Source organism: Cottoperca gobio, chromosome 11 (assembly GCF_900634415.1).
Source record: "Cottoperca gobio chromosome 11, fCotGob3.1, whole genome shotgun sequence".
NCBI lineage: Eukaryota > Metazoa > Chordata > Actinopteri > Perciformes > Bovichtidae > Cottoperca > Cottoperca gobio.
In genome coordinates, this window is record NC_041365.1 from 15,649,900 (window position 1) to 15,665,491 (window position 15,592).

A 15,592-nucleotide genomic window follows, 5' to 3' on the forward strand; every position below is an offset into this window, starting at 1 on the left:
CGATTGTTACATGTACAATTAAATAAAACAGTAGTTTATATATTAAACATCATAACATCTGAAAAATTCTTTCCAATGGATACAAATATAAACTTGCTGACCACTAGTGGTAATACAACACAACAGATCTTCCACAAATGATACATCAGAAAGACTATAATGTTCAGCAGAATGTATATGCTGTTCATTCACATGTATGTTTATTATTGAGTCTGTAGTTGTTTAGCTCAATAATAAACATAAAGTTATATTATTGCCTCTCTGAAAGGTAGACTGTATGTCTGAGCTGTTGTATTGGATAGCTTTAGATTACTAATTAAGAAGCCACTGAGTGGAACGTATGTTATGATGCAGTCACTCAACAGAGCTGACGCATACATGTAGTGTCACACAGTAACATCGCAGCTTTGTATGGTGTCATGTGCAGCCCAGTATGCTGGTCAGAGATCAGTGGCACAGCACTCTCATGCAGCCTCACAGCTCCACCTGTTGGGGGGGCAAAGGGTGAAGCTGAGGGGGTCAAAGGTCAGAGGTGACAGAGTGAGCGGTGGAGGGGGAGAGGGTTTCATTCGAACATACTCCCTGAGCGCCTTCCTCCTCCTCCTCATCCTCCCCTCCGAGCAAGATGAGAGGGGGGGCCCGCGAGGCGTAAGCCCTTTTCAATGAAGGGCCGCTCTTCTGTTGCTATGGTAACAGAAGGGGGGGGGGGGGGGTTTAGAAAGAGAGGAAGAGGAAGAGGAAAAAGAGATGTACAGTACTGTGAGATTTGGTGGATGAAAAGGACAGAATGAATGACGTGAGGCGAAAACGGGGACAAAAGTAGCGTAACTGCTCACACATCATTGTTCGTGAAGGTGGCGGGGTCAGAAAGGAGCAGTGTGTCCTTTTGTGCGAGTGTGTGTGTGTGTGTGTGTGTGTGTGTGTGTGTGTGTACCTAAGCAGACCAGAGTCAGCAGTCTGTTCCTGTTAGTCTACCTGTCTGCCACTAAACCAGCCTGCGTCACATGTGGCCTGTTTGTCTGTCAGCATTAGAGACCAAGGCTCTTACATCACGCTGAGCAAAGTCAAGCCACTGGGGCTAAAGCTGGCTGCATTACGACGTTGTGCATTACAGGAGCCGGAGCCATTAATCACAAGGTTGGCGGTTCGGTCCGCGGCGCCTCCTGTCGAACTGTCCTCGAGCGAGACACTGAACCCCAAGCTGCTCCCGATGGGCAGGTCGGCCATCTACAGGTTATAAAGCGCTTTATCTGGTACGGAAGAGAAGGGCTATGTATATATGCATTTCTTTTTTCCTCACACAGACATTCCTCAGCTCTGATAACACATGTCTTTCGGTTTAATTGAAAGGCATTCATTTTGAAAGATTCTGTTATTCTACAGTGTTGTTGTTGTTGTCGTTGTCATTGAATTAAAAAAACATTTTCCAAAAGTTTTGTTTTGTGTTTATGCATGTGTGTGATCCAGAAAGGGTTCGGTTGAGCTAGGTTCCCTGTATGCACCTTGCGTGACATAACGATCTTTCTTAGAATGGATAAATTATAGATCTGCATGATCTGCATAAAAAGACTCAGAATCCGATACCCTACGTTCAGCAAAAACAACAACAATGAAGATCCTGATCCGAATATCTGATCAGTCAAATATCCGGGTCCATTGCTACTTGACAGACTGATGATCGAAAGATTCCAGGTTGTTCCACTTTGGCATTAGTAGTGTGTGAGCCTGGAGCAGCGAGTCTCCTTCAAGCTGCAAATGTTCAACCGCCTCTCGAACTCCAGCGTTAGATTTGAAGAGTGTGTGTCACATTCTCAGGACTGTGATGCAGTGAAGTGGGGATGACAGGGTGTGTGATGGAGAACAGGAGGAGTGTGTGACGGAAAACATTACGCTGTGATAATAAGTGAGAAAATAATCATGCGTCTGTGCAGGTGTGTGAGTGTGAGTGAGATAAAAATTCTATACCAGGGTGACGCCAGAGAGGACCTCCAGCAGGGAGATCAGGTTGTGTCCATCCCTCAGGTCCTCATACAGGTCAGTGATGTGCTTCCTCACCTGAGGGAGGAGGAAGATGGAGAGAAACAGAAAGAGTGAAAGTTAATCCCACAGTCCAATCATCCCTCTGTTGACTCAACACTGTTGACATCTGTCAGGCCGATGCCCTCTGGGTGACAGGGCTGCTGACGGCGGTTGCCGGGCCAACAGAGACGAGGCACCAGCTGTGGCCTCTTGTCTCTGTTGCCATGACATCTCCTCCACAGTGAGTGGGGTGAGAGTAGGCTGTCACCGGTGGCAACCACTGCTGACATGGTGACTCAGCAGCCTGATCAGCATCAATGCTGGTGTTGTTTGAAAGTGGGACAGAGAGACAGACAGACAGACAGACAGAGAGACAGACAGAGAGACAGACAGACAGACAGACAGAGAGACAAAGAGACAGAGACAGACAGATACAGAGACAGACAGACAGAGAGACAGACACAGAGACAGAGAGACACAGAGACAGACAGACAGAGAGACAGACAGACAGACAGACAGAGAGACAGAGAGAGACAGACAGACAGACAGACAGACAGACAGACAGAGGCTGAGAGCATCATGATCAGCAGAGTTGTGACGAGTGAGTAAAGCCTTAAAGAGAATTGAACTGAAAGAGAAAACAGACTAAATGTATACGCAGGTTCACATTATTTATTCATTTTTACATATTTATTGTGTGCTTATTTAGACAGCATCATGTGATAGTTTTTTCATATTTTGTATGAATTAGAGCAGGAGTTCTTCACATTTTGTAATTTAAGGCCCTATTCTGATTGATTGTTGAACAATAACTGTGAAGGTAGTCCTCGGATATTCTTTTAACAGACGATGACTAGAAACGTTGCTCCTCACCAGCTCTCGTGTAAAAACAGTATAAAATAAAAAATGACAACTAAATATATATTTTTTTAAAAAGGACTTTGCAAAGTGAACATGTGATTGTGGAGTGAAAGAATAAAAGATGGTTTGTAAAACAACGCTTCAGAGTTGAGAACAATCGAATAGGATATGACAAAGAATGAGGCTGTTTCTGTGTCCCGAGCACGTCAACAGGCATTAGCAAAGCAAAAGCTTCTCTTCTGTAAAATAAACTATTTAGAGGGTGGAAAGAGACAGAGGTTGGTATGCAACAAAGGTCAAACACTCCTACCAAAACTAGTGTTTCAAAAATATTGCTTCATAAATGCAGATCCATCAAGGACAAATGTGAACCTGCATCACAGCGACTTGCCTGAGAAAAGTTGTGCTGCAGTCCTGGCCTCAGGACAAGAAACTGTGCTACCACCCGTCTCCACAAGAGGGCCAGACATTCACAAGAGTAAACAGAGAGAAGCTGCACGTTGTTCGCTCTCTCATGATTTACAAAACATTCATTAAAATCAAACCACCATCCTCACACCTCTTTCAAAAAAAAAAGTTCTTAAAATGATGATTTAGGAAGGACAGGAGGCCTTTGTCGAGCTATAATTGTCTTTGGCTTAAACCTCAAGCTACAAAAGTAACAACATCCCTCCACTCGACCTCAATAACCCCTTTTCTTACTTTCCCCATCCATCTTCCTCATCTGTGTCAAACTCTCACCCCTCTGCTGCTGCCTCTGTTTCTCCATTAAGGGTGACATCAGCTGTTCTAGATGGGAGCTGATGGAACAAGTGTTAATTAGATGACGGGAAGAAATGCTGAATCCAACACTGACTGGAAGTGAGGAGCTGATTTTGTCTAATTGTGTCTCAATGTGTCAGAGCCTGAGCTTGGATCCACGTTAGGCTGAATGATGTGTTTAATACCAGCTTACTGGAAGCTCACCCTGTGATTAGAAATGAAACCAACCACACAGAAAACATCCAAACAATAACAATGTTTAAAATTATTATTTTTTCTAAACTGCGTGGTGTACATACAGTACATAAATCTGCAGTGCCCATCAAGGAAAACCCAGAGAGCCCCACTGCATGACACATTAAGCTGCAAACAGAAACATTTTCTGCAACTATTTTGATAATCGATTAATCTTTAAAGTAAATCTTTTCCGTGCAAAGATGTCATAAAATGTTGTTTTCAGCCTCAATTATTGAGGATTTCTTGCTTTTCTGTTTTATTTCTTTGGGTTCTGGACAAAACAAGACATTTAAAGACATCACCTGAGATAGACATTTATTACTATTTATAGACCAAATAATGAATTGTTTAATCTAGAAAACTATCTGCAGAGTAATCATCAATTATGAAAATAATTGTTAGTTGCAGCCCTACACAGACAACACATCAAGTACACAGCAGTGTGTGATAAAACAACATCCAGTTCAGTTTTGGGACACGTCTTTGAATTTAAAATCCCCGTTAGAGCTAGCTGGATCTGTAGATTGTCATTTTGTGAGGTTTGTGTGTGTTGCTCACACATCCAGCTGTGTCCGATGTGCAGTGACGGCAGTTGTCGGACGCCTTTGGCACTAAAGCAGACTGTCGTACAGAGCTCCCGTTAAAGGCCGCGCTGACGGCAGCTGGGTAACAGCATCAGCATACACCGAACACAGATGTGGGCTGGACTGAAGATGGGGATCATTCTCACACTAGAATGAGTGAAACAATAACATGGAAACATTTGTCCCGTTGAACAAGAAGTACTTGACATTCTGCTCTTCTAGGCTTTAAGGAATGTTTTGTGTTTGTTGTCTCAAGCCTGGTTTCTGTGTAGCTTTTGCTAATTTGACAAGAAAGACAGAAATGTGGTTTAACAACGTGTTAGCTCACTGAGCTACAGTGCAGCTAACAGTCCTTCAGCTTTGTGAGAAAGCGTCTGCCTCCTCCTGACTTACTAATACAAAGCTACCGGATCTGAGCTCACTGTGTCAACACCCTGCAGAGTGTGTCACTGCAGGCCAGCAGGCCAGCATGGAGGTCAGGGTTTATTAGGCTTTGCACTGTATACACACACACACACACACAAAGATACACACCTGTCAACACCCTGCACACCTGAGCAGCCAAAAAGAAAGCAAGAAATCTCTCACACACACACGATGTCATCCAGTAGGAAGCTCGAGGGCATCTTTTATCTTAGTCTACGTCTCTTTATCTTTTCTTTTATGTCCCTTCTCTTTGTCTCATGAGCTTAATTCTGTCTTTCTCTCTTAATCTTTTCTCCCTCTTAGTTCTGCTCCCTCCGTCCTGGTGATAGGGCGGAGGTTTGTAGACTCAACAATCCTGGCTAAGAGTCAATAGATGATGTAGAGCACAGAACTATTTCCCCCCCCTCTGTGACCACAGTGTTATTTATTCGGCAACACTTGTACATCTAACAGCAGCAGATATTTCAACAGATGAAGAGTTGTTTCTCCTGTTTCATTTGTTCACCATGTTTCCATGTCACCCTCCCCTCTCAATCTTCTTCCACCAGCCCTGTCCTCTGTCTCACCTTCCCTCCTTCTTCCTTCACCACAACCTTCCTCTACATGACCTCTGTGCTAATGTAATGGCCGGTAGTGTGTGTGTGAATACAAAGAAGAGAGAGCAGCTGTTGTTCATGCTGCATTATGTCACCTGGAGCAGGTGTCTGGGCTGTCACCCTTCCTTCTGTCATTATTTGTCTTTTTTTAAGGTGTTTCTCGGGACTTTTTCACATGATTTTCATGAGTAATATAAAACTGGGAAACTCTACAAATCCTCTCATTTGAGATGGTACAATGTTTGGTACATTTCATTGATAAATTACTTAAAACAAAAATAAATAAATGAGAAAAACAATATTTCGAAATCTACATTTTTTAATTGTTGTCTACAAATGCTCTGTCAATGTTTCAGGACTACTCTCAATCTTTATTTCTCTCATATTCTTTTATATATTTTCATCATCAATTAATCTGCTGATTATTTTCTCAATCAATGAATTAATTGTTCTAGTCTCGTCTAATCTAATCTAGTTTGTAAAATGTCAGTAAATGGTTTAAAATCACCAGTTCTCAAAACTGAGATTGTTTGTTTGGACCCAAATATATTAATTTAATTATCATAGAAAACACAGAAAAACAGCTAATATTTACATTTTAGTGGCTGGAACCAAAGAATATTTTGGTATTTTTCTTTAAAAATGACCTAATCCATTTATCCAATATCAAAATTGTTGCCAATAAATTTTCTGTCGGCCGACTTCTCGACTAATCAACCAATCGACTAATCAACCAATCAACCATTCAATCAATGCTCTTATGTGATAGAAAGAACACTGAAAGGCAATAAAACAGCAGCCTCCCACTACACAGATGGTGGTTGTATTTCCAGCAGTAAAAAGAATCCTCCCATCGCCTGCTGCTCTCACTCTCCAGCTCTGACCTACATCTGCAGTCAGCGGTTGGTGTGGCAGTGCCAGCTGATATAGAGTTACACTCACAGGCTGAGCACTGTGACGACAGTCGCTCCAGAGTTATGGGGTCAGACAGATACTCCATTGCCAGGTCATGTGGCAGAAATATCCAGCATTCTCCTCTCCTCAGAGTCCTTAGCGCCTGTGTGTGTGTGTGTGTGTGTGTGTGACACATGCTATACATACTCTACTTTATGGATGTGATAGATATGTGCCATGTGTGTGCAGATGTGTCAGTAAGCTCAGGCAGCTGTCCGCGGCCTACAAAAGAGACACTTACGGTAAATAGCTCAAAGTTATAACAGAGATAATAAATCAATGTTTCCTTTCCAGTTTCCTTGTCTACTTCAAGTGTTTGACTGCATGCAGGATTTTAACGGATGTTTTTGACATGATTTGAGGGCTGATCTCATTTAGCTGAACGTTTTTTCTTAACATCTGAACACACACAACCGGCCGCCGGGTTTATAAATGCATGTTTACTTTAAAAATGTGCCAAAATGACACCATTTATCAAAGCCAGAGACTGTAAAATCGGCAAATTTTCACATTTCCAACGCTGTTTGAACGAACGCTTCAGTCAGGAAAAGTGACCAAAGCTTAGCTTAAAATAGTGATATTACTTTGAAACTACTTTTTCTAGACGTCTCATTAAACATTTTGACAAAAATAAACCGCGTGCGCTCACTAGATCCAGTAAAAAACATTAAATTCTGCTCTCCTCAGTGCAAACGGGATCAGGGATGACTCAGCTGAACAGTCACAAACATTCAGAGAAACTTTGACTTCACTGCAGGCTGTTTACACAGAGCAGAGGTTGTGAAAGGGAAAGTAATTCAATATTCATAGCATGTGGAGCCCCCATTCTCCTACCCAATATTGGTAACACTTCAGGAAACTTATTTATGTATATACAGCGCAAAGCATAAAGTTTTCTTAATTTTTTTAAACTAATTATCCAAGAAACTCATCTTGCGTTTATTTTTTTTTAATGATTTATAGCATTATAATTGTGTTGCATCACACACAAGACATTTGAGTTCTCTCTACTTATAGTCATTGTTGTGCTGTTACCATAGAGGTGCATATATATATATATATATATATATATATATATATATATATATATATATATATATATATATATATATATATATATATATATATATATAGATATATAGGAACAACACCTGCGGCAGATGAAGAAGATGGAGATGAGTAGAAAATGTCATTTCTTTTCTTAAGATTGATTGTTAGTGTGCTCAGCAGCCTTGTGATACAGACAATAACAATCATCCCAACAAGGTTGCCAGGACAAGTCGAGGGGCTGTTTCTGAATTTCTTATTTTGCTCCCTCAAGATTTAAGACCGACAGTCCAGCAACACGGCCTGGGACTTCTCACATCATTGATTTTAAAATTAATGTTGTCTGAGAATGTATAGGAGGATCGTAGAACAAGGTATATACAAGCCATACTACAGTGCATCAAGTGAAGCTGCAACAATAACGACAGATTCATTAATTATGGAATTGTTCTAGCAAAAATGGCATAAAATGCTGTTTTCAGCCTCTAATGTGGAGAGATACTGTCCTACTCTGTTTAAAATCATATTAAAGTCAATATCTTTGGGTTTTGGGCGTTTAATGACATCACCAAAATGTATCTAGAAGATAATCAGCTGATTAATCGATAATGAAAGGAATCGTTATTTGAGACATGCATGTACAAGAATAAATGTTTTATGTTTTGTTTGATCTGTGTCGGTGTCAGGTCACACAATTTCATTTCTATTGAAGATAAGAGACAAGGTAAACATGTATATAAAATAACTCTGACAAGCATTTCCACAAGTCAAAGCTAGGACATTGCAAACTGTTTCAACTCAGCGATACACACCTTGATGAGATGCTTGTTGACCCACTTTGTGAAGGTTTTCTTCTGCACCCTGTCCCGCTCATCTGAAGGAAAGGAGACACAGAGAGGGGGGAGAGGTTAATTACATAATCCAAATCCAGCACGTTAGCTGCAGCCAGCGTGATTACGCCACTGAGTTATGTAGATGACGAGGTCACACACACACACACACACACACACACACACACACACGTCCAGCTCAGGGGAGCAGAGCAGTGGGATAAAGACTCCCCAAGGAGGCTGTGAGTGATGATGATGCTGTATTCACTGGGACAACTGACAGTCATGGAATGTATTGATTTGTGAATAACAATATGCCACACACACACACACACACACACACACACACACACACACGTATACACACCAATCCTGCTAATGTTTTGTCTTCGCATCAAAGATGCAAGAAACGCTGAAGGTTCTTGGAGTTCATGGGCTCAAGGTGCTGTTGATAAGATCTTCTATATCTGCAAACATGACCTCTTGTAAAGTCTTCAGCAGCTATCTTTACTTTGTTTTACTTGTGACGTCATCCAGAGTAAACCGAGGTCGTACCAATGAAGCAGAAAAGGTTGTTCTTTTCTTTCCCCCTTGTATAACGGTTGAACCGTTCTCTCCGTCTCTTCCTACAGTCTCTAACTGAAGTGTGATCTGCAGCCAGGCAGACCTCCAGCCAGCGTCCTCCGCAGGCCAGAGGAGTGAGGCAGCCAGGCCAGGAATAGAGCCTGATGCTGAGCCACAACTGTGTTATCTTCCCCCCTCACCACCACCTCCTCCTCCTCCTCCTCTCTTCCTATCCAGCCTCTCTCTGCTCGTATCAGTCTGTGTGGGAGCAAACACAGACCCGCTCTCCTTTTCCCCTTCCCGCCATTCTTTAAACATCTAACTTCCTGCTGGACGGATGACAAAAACATCTATTCAAAGAGATGTTGCATGTTCCAAAAACAGCTTTAGTCGATATTAAAGATGCAAGTTATACTTAGTTAGCTTTCCTTGATTGACAAAAACATAAATCGACAATAATTTTGATATCCAACTAATTGTCCAATTTGTCCAATTAATGAATTGTAATTCAAGCAAAATACCAAATATTCTCTGCTTCCAGCTCCTCATTTGGGAGTATTTGCTTTGTTCTTAGATAGCAAACTGACTCTCCGGGTTTTTAGACTTTTTGTGGGACCAAAACAAGACATTTGAAGACATCAACAGGCTTTATGAATGTATGATAGACATGTTTCACTTCTTTCTGATATGTTATAGTCCAAACGGTTATCGATCAAGAGAGAAAGTGACTTGATAATGAAGCGTTAGCTGCAGCCCTCCAAAACACTGCAATACTGTATATCAGACATACACATACAACAAAACATCTTTGGGTAACAACTGTACAGAAGAAAACCCTTCTAATGTTGTGTATTTCTACATGCTTTTGAATAACATATCTGATGAAATACAGAATGCAGCTTAAAGTCACTCCTGGTTGTTGCACAACAAACAACAAATCAATATTTCTGTTGGCAGAAATCTACTTGAATATTTTTTTAATAGGTGTTTTAAGTTTTACAGGATATTTTCAGGAAATGTGTTAATAAATATTCTCAATATTTAATTATCAGTAAAAAAATATTTGCTCCAGAAGTAAAACATTTAAAATAAGACCATTATAAAAGGTATATATATTATTTATTTCTCATATGGAGACGAGCTCAACAGCTCAATGACGGACAGTTGACAAACTGGAGGGAAAATACTCGTCTAATCAGAGAACAGGTACTTCCCCTTCCGCCAGCTGTTTATCAGTTCCCATGGAGAAGCCGTACGCGAGAGCAGCCATGAGGAGAGACAGACGGTAGCACTTCCTCCTCCAAAGATCCGCCACACACACACCTCAACAAACAGCCCCGACACCTTCGACTGTCCGGCTCCAAAAAGCAGAAACGGATTTCCAAAGAGGAAAAGTCCACTTGTGATTTAGTGGGTCAAATTTCTCAACTGGATAAAACTCAAGGTCAATCTCAACCCTGCACAACAAGTAACACACACACACACACACACACACACACACGAGTTACACAGAGTTTACATAAAGGGCAAGCTTCGAAGCTAAGAACAAATATTTCGACACGCTCTTGCAAAATAGTTTCACCACTGCAACACGCCTTGCTATCAAACCTGCCGGGTAGTGGAGCTTGTTAGCCCAGAGGAAACACTCAGCTGCTTTATTAGGTCTCACACACACCTGTGAAGCCTTATCAGGTTGTGTGTTGTGTGTATGTGTGGTCATCTAGTCTTGAACCCAACATCGTTATTTTTACAAAACCCGGAGAAGTGAGAAGAGTCGAGGTATGCGAGTGACAGCCACGGAAAGGCTACAGTGGAGGGTATTGTTAAGAAGAACACACCCCCTTCTACACACACACACACACACACACACACACACACACACACACACACACACACACACACACACACACACACACACACACACACACACACACACACACACACACACACACACACACACACACACACACCTCACCCTTTGGCCTGCCACCCACAATGATTAATAGAGACATTTAACACACTTTTGTCACCGGTGTGTGCACAAACATGAACTGTTCAAACACACGTGCTGACAGCGGCCACTCTGGCACACCGGCAGCATGTAAACACTGTTCAGCTGCTCTATGGGCATGTACACACACACACACACACACACACACACACACACACAGGTTGGGATGCACACTGACCTACACAGCACATGAGTGAGCACAGGTGAGCGTTGAGTTGACATTCATTCCTGTAGTCGGACCACATCATCATCCACAGCTCATGTGTTTGTTCTCCTCCTCAAATCAGAGCTCCATTTGATGATAACAGTGCAAATAATACAAGACAGGAGTCAGATAAATATAGCAGTAAGACGTCTTTAGGAACAAGCTGCCTCCACGTATTCCAAAAGCTGCAGGGTGAGCCACCGGCAGGTACTACCGGTTTGAGGAGTCTCTACTCTTCTCTGTCTCTTGGTTTAGTGTCTCTGCGGTTCCCTCTCCCCTCGATCCTTGCGGTCTCAGCCATGTCAGCCTCTCTGGGCCGGCCTTCTCCCTCCGTCCCCCTTCACTTTTTCCCCAGTAGCAGTTGCTCACACACGTGTGTGTCAAAGTCAGTGGGAGCTCCTCCTCCTCAGTGCAGAAAGAACAGGCCCCACTTCTACTTCCTCACCAGGCAGTGGCACTCTCTCTCTCTCTCTCTCTCTCTCTCTCTCTCTCTCTCTCTCTCTCTGTCACTGGTTCTCTCACTTCGCCCTCTGGGCCACAGCCACGGTCTGTAGTCAGACTGCAGCTGACGGTGGCTCTGCAGAGCTGCGGTGGTGCCTGCACTGTTTATATTTGTTTTGGTTTTCCTTCCCTTTCTCTACATGGGTAAGCAACTTTCCATCCAGAGGGATAAGTTGCTTTTTTTTTTTTTTGCCTGTGCCTCTAAAAGGAGAATAGCTGCAGAGTAAATCCACATTTTCAGCCAACAGAACTGGAGGAAAAGGAGACCGCAGGAGTTTATATGTATCCCGCAGAGAGATTCTTAAAAAACTATTTGGAATACTTTAAAAATATTTTTTAAGTCCCAGACAGACCTATTAGGGATGCTGTAATCCACACGAGAGTTTCTTTTTTAAAAGCATCCAAAAACATACGAATATGGCTTGTTCTGCCACAACTACACAAACATACGCTGTTCTCATTCACGCCGACAAAAGCCAGATGCAGGAGCTCCCTGACATCTCTGTTTCCTTGCCTTCACTCCGGCTCCTTCTCTCATGTTTCCTTTCCTTAAGAGGCAAAGTTCCCAGGCTTCCTCTTATAAAAGAGTCAAAGTGTCCTGCGGCTTTTCAGCTCCTGGTGACGCGAGCTCTGTCGCTTTGTGAAGAAAACAGAGGGAGAGACTGCGACATGGGCTGAGATGGACTTTAGTCTCATCAAGGCAGGCCTGGTGGACTTGTGACGTTGTATGATTGAATATCTTTCATTCCATTAGTGCACGTGTCTCATGCAGAGATGAGTACAGCAGAGATGGGGGATGTCGAGGGAGTACATAATGAAGGGAGAGCCTGGGTCCTGTTTCTGGCCTTGGTCCAGACTTGTGCTGTTCAGGCAGTCCACATTAAGCAGTGAGCAGTGTGTAAGCAGCCTCTAGCAGGCTTTAGCTCACAGCGCCTGGTGCTGAGCACATCATCCAATCATGACAAGACAATTCCCTGTGCAGGCTTTTGTTCACAGTGGACAACAAATTGTGTAGTGAAGCCGCTCTCTTCCCTTCTTACGTGTTTATCGCAGTCTCTCAAAATAGCTCAGCTGCCCCAGACAGCGCCGCCGCAGTTTTGAATAATTTCTGCTCTGTCATGTTTTTGAAAAAAAAGGAAAGAAACAGAGTCAAGAATCAGCAGTGTGGAAGCAATGAGCCTGCACGGGCTATAAGCTCGGCTCTGGTCTCCTCAGAAGGTCATGTGACCTGGCCCGGAGTCAGGAAAGAGGACAGACCTCATGCTGATACACCAGCAGCAGTGTACTCTGTTTAGTGACAGATACACACACACACCTGACCGGGCGAGACACACACTCTTACAGTCACAACAAGCTCAGACAGAATAACACAAGCTCCTCCTCTAACTCCACCAGCAACGTCACTTCTTCATCTCCATCCCTCCTTATTTTACGTCCTCTTCTTCTTCGCTCCCTCTTGCCGTCAGATGCTTCCTTTCCGCCGAGCCTTTGCAACGAAGCTCCCCTCTTTCCATCTCTAAGGGACCATCCATACTAAAAATACCAGACGGAGCTTACGCCTCTAATACCCGGCAGCGTGCTTATCCCTCGCTCCCTCCTTCTCTCCCGTTATCACCTCTAATCTCCCTCGCTCTCCCTCTCTGCGTCTTCCGGTGTCCTGCTTTCTCCTCTTATTATTCAATTGTGCAATGGTTGTTTATTCCTTTTCCTCTGTTAGACCATCATGTAATCTTATTTCACTTTCTCTTTCTGCCAGGCTGTCTCCCTGGGTTCATTTATCCTCCTCCTCCTCTCTGGTGACACTCAAAGGCTGGCAGCCTCCATCCCTCTTTTTTAGTTTCATTATTCCTTCCCTTCCGCTTCTTATCCCATTTCTCTCTCTTTGAGCTACGAACACTGAATGTAAAGCAGGACAAGGTCACTCTAGATCAGCAAATCAGCTGACAGGAGGAAGCAGGACGTTGTTCTCAAATGTCCAGTAATTAATCAGAATTATTCAAACTTTCTCTGCTTGGTAGCTAATCACGTCCCAATTACACAATGACCAGCTGCTCAGTTAGCCACAAACCCTGTCATCAGATTAACGCTACATTCAATCTGCCCTCCTGTGGCCACAAAGGAACACAAACGGTATCTTTATGTAAAATTAACTCTGAAGAGCAAGGGTTGGAAATGCAGAACAAAACGGATACATTCTTTTTTTTTGTCTCCGACCGCAACTGAAGAGTGTATGGGAGCAGGTAAATTCCTGTCATTATTTAGCTGACAACAGAGCAAATCTAAAGTCCATGTTAATAATTAAAGGTGATACAGGGTCAGCGTGGTTTTATTACTGACCCACATCTAAATACACACATCATCTTTCCTGTTCAGTGGTCAGGACATCAAACCAGAACCAGTTCACATGTTTTACTACATTTTTCTTTGCTGTGTTTCAGTAATCCAATGTAATACAACTAATATCTTCTTTATTATTCTAATCAGTAGAATCCTCTGTTCTGTAATTTGAATTACAACTACTGAGATTGTATTTAGAGTATAGCCTGTTCAATAATACAGAGAGTACAAAGCTGATCAGTCAAAGAAAGAAAAAAACACATCTACATGTTGTGTTAACTCAAACAACATGACTATATATATATATATATATATATATATATATATATATAAATAAATAAAATGATATATATAAATAAATAAAATGATATATATAAATAAATAAAATTATATATATATATAATAAATAAAATTATATATATATATAAATAAAATTATATATATATATAAATTATATATATATAAATAAAATTATATATATATATATAAATAAAAATTATATATATATATATATAATAAAATTATATATATATATATATCTAAATAAATTATATATATATATAGATAAATTACAATTATATATCTCTCTCCTCCCCTTCCTCTCTCTCTCTCCCTCACCCCTTCTCTCTCTCTCTCTCCCTCCCCTTCTCTCTCTCTCTCCCTCTCCTTCTCTCTCTCTCTCCCCTTCTCTATCCCTCCCCCCCCGTCTCTCTAGCTCTCTCTCTACTCTCTCTCTCTCTCTCTCTCTCTCTATCTCTCTCTCTCCGTCGCCCCCTCTCTTTCCCTCTCTCTCTCCCCTCCCCTTCTCTACGGCCCCCCCATAACACCCTATCATGCCTGGTCTACCACTGTGACAGGCTCAATTTCCTGTGATAAGAAAACCACAGCGTCATGGAATATGACACACAGACACACACACGATCAAACTGGCAAGTAAACATGAAAGTCAAGTTTGACGCTTGATTAAAGTCCTGCCTCACTCTCATGGGCACAGCAACCTCACCTGACCATATAAGTGGACAACATGTCAGGCTCCTGTTTTGTATTAGGAAACAGTACAACTACATAATATATTAGAAACTGCAGTCAAACATTTACCAAAGGTTTTGTGTTTAAAAGATGCAGAATGTGGCGAGGAACAAGTGTTCACTTTGTTAACGAGGACTAAATATGTTTGTCAAAAAAAAAGAAATTATTTTCATGACTAAGACGAGAAAATGACGAGACGTCACCAACGTCATTCAACACTAAATGTGACAATATCAACAAGCAATATTCTTCACGAAAACATGATCGATTGTGTGTCATTATTCTGCCTCACAAATATCGTTGTCACCTTCCCTTTCCTTCGGGCACATCTGCTTCACATCTGCTTTCCTCTGGGGCTCGTTACCTTTTCAGCATTTCCTATGGTCTCTCTCAGTATCACTGCTGCATCTGCTTCTTTCTGAGTATTGATGGACCTCTTGATCTGCACTGTCTTATCAAGACAGATATTTCTCCTCTGGTGAATCCAAGCCAATCGTTGCAATGCAGATAAAATTAGAAACACGTCCCAAGAAAAGGATGACTAACCTAGAATTCAGCACTCGGACTAGATGCCAGCAGATACTGAGCGAAGGTATAAAAGTCATTATAAACATAATTTTAAAATGGTT

The 15,592-nt window shown here is 42.0% G+C and overlaps 1 protein-coding gene across 1 annotated transcript in view; it reads right to left on the reverse strand.

Moving 5' to 3' along the window:
- Positions 1 to 502: 502 nt before the first annotated feature.
- The window catches only part of LOC115016150 (microtubule-actin cross-linking factor 1-like), a 97,590-nt gene continuing 82,500 nt past the window's right edge, over positions 503 to 15,592 (reverse strand). Inside the window, exons 3-5 of the mRNA XM_029443824.1 lie at positions 8,299 to 8,360; positions 1,966 to 2,055; positions 503 to 684 (exon numbers count right to left, since the gene is read on the reverse strand). Coding sequence (XP_029299684.1) covers positions 520 to 684; positions 1,966 to 2,055; positions 8,299 to 8,360 — 317 coding nt within the window. The 3' untranslated portion in view covers positions 503 to 519. The remainder of the gene's footprint in view (positions 685 to 1,965; positions 2,056 to 8,298; positions 8,361 to 15,592) is intronic.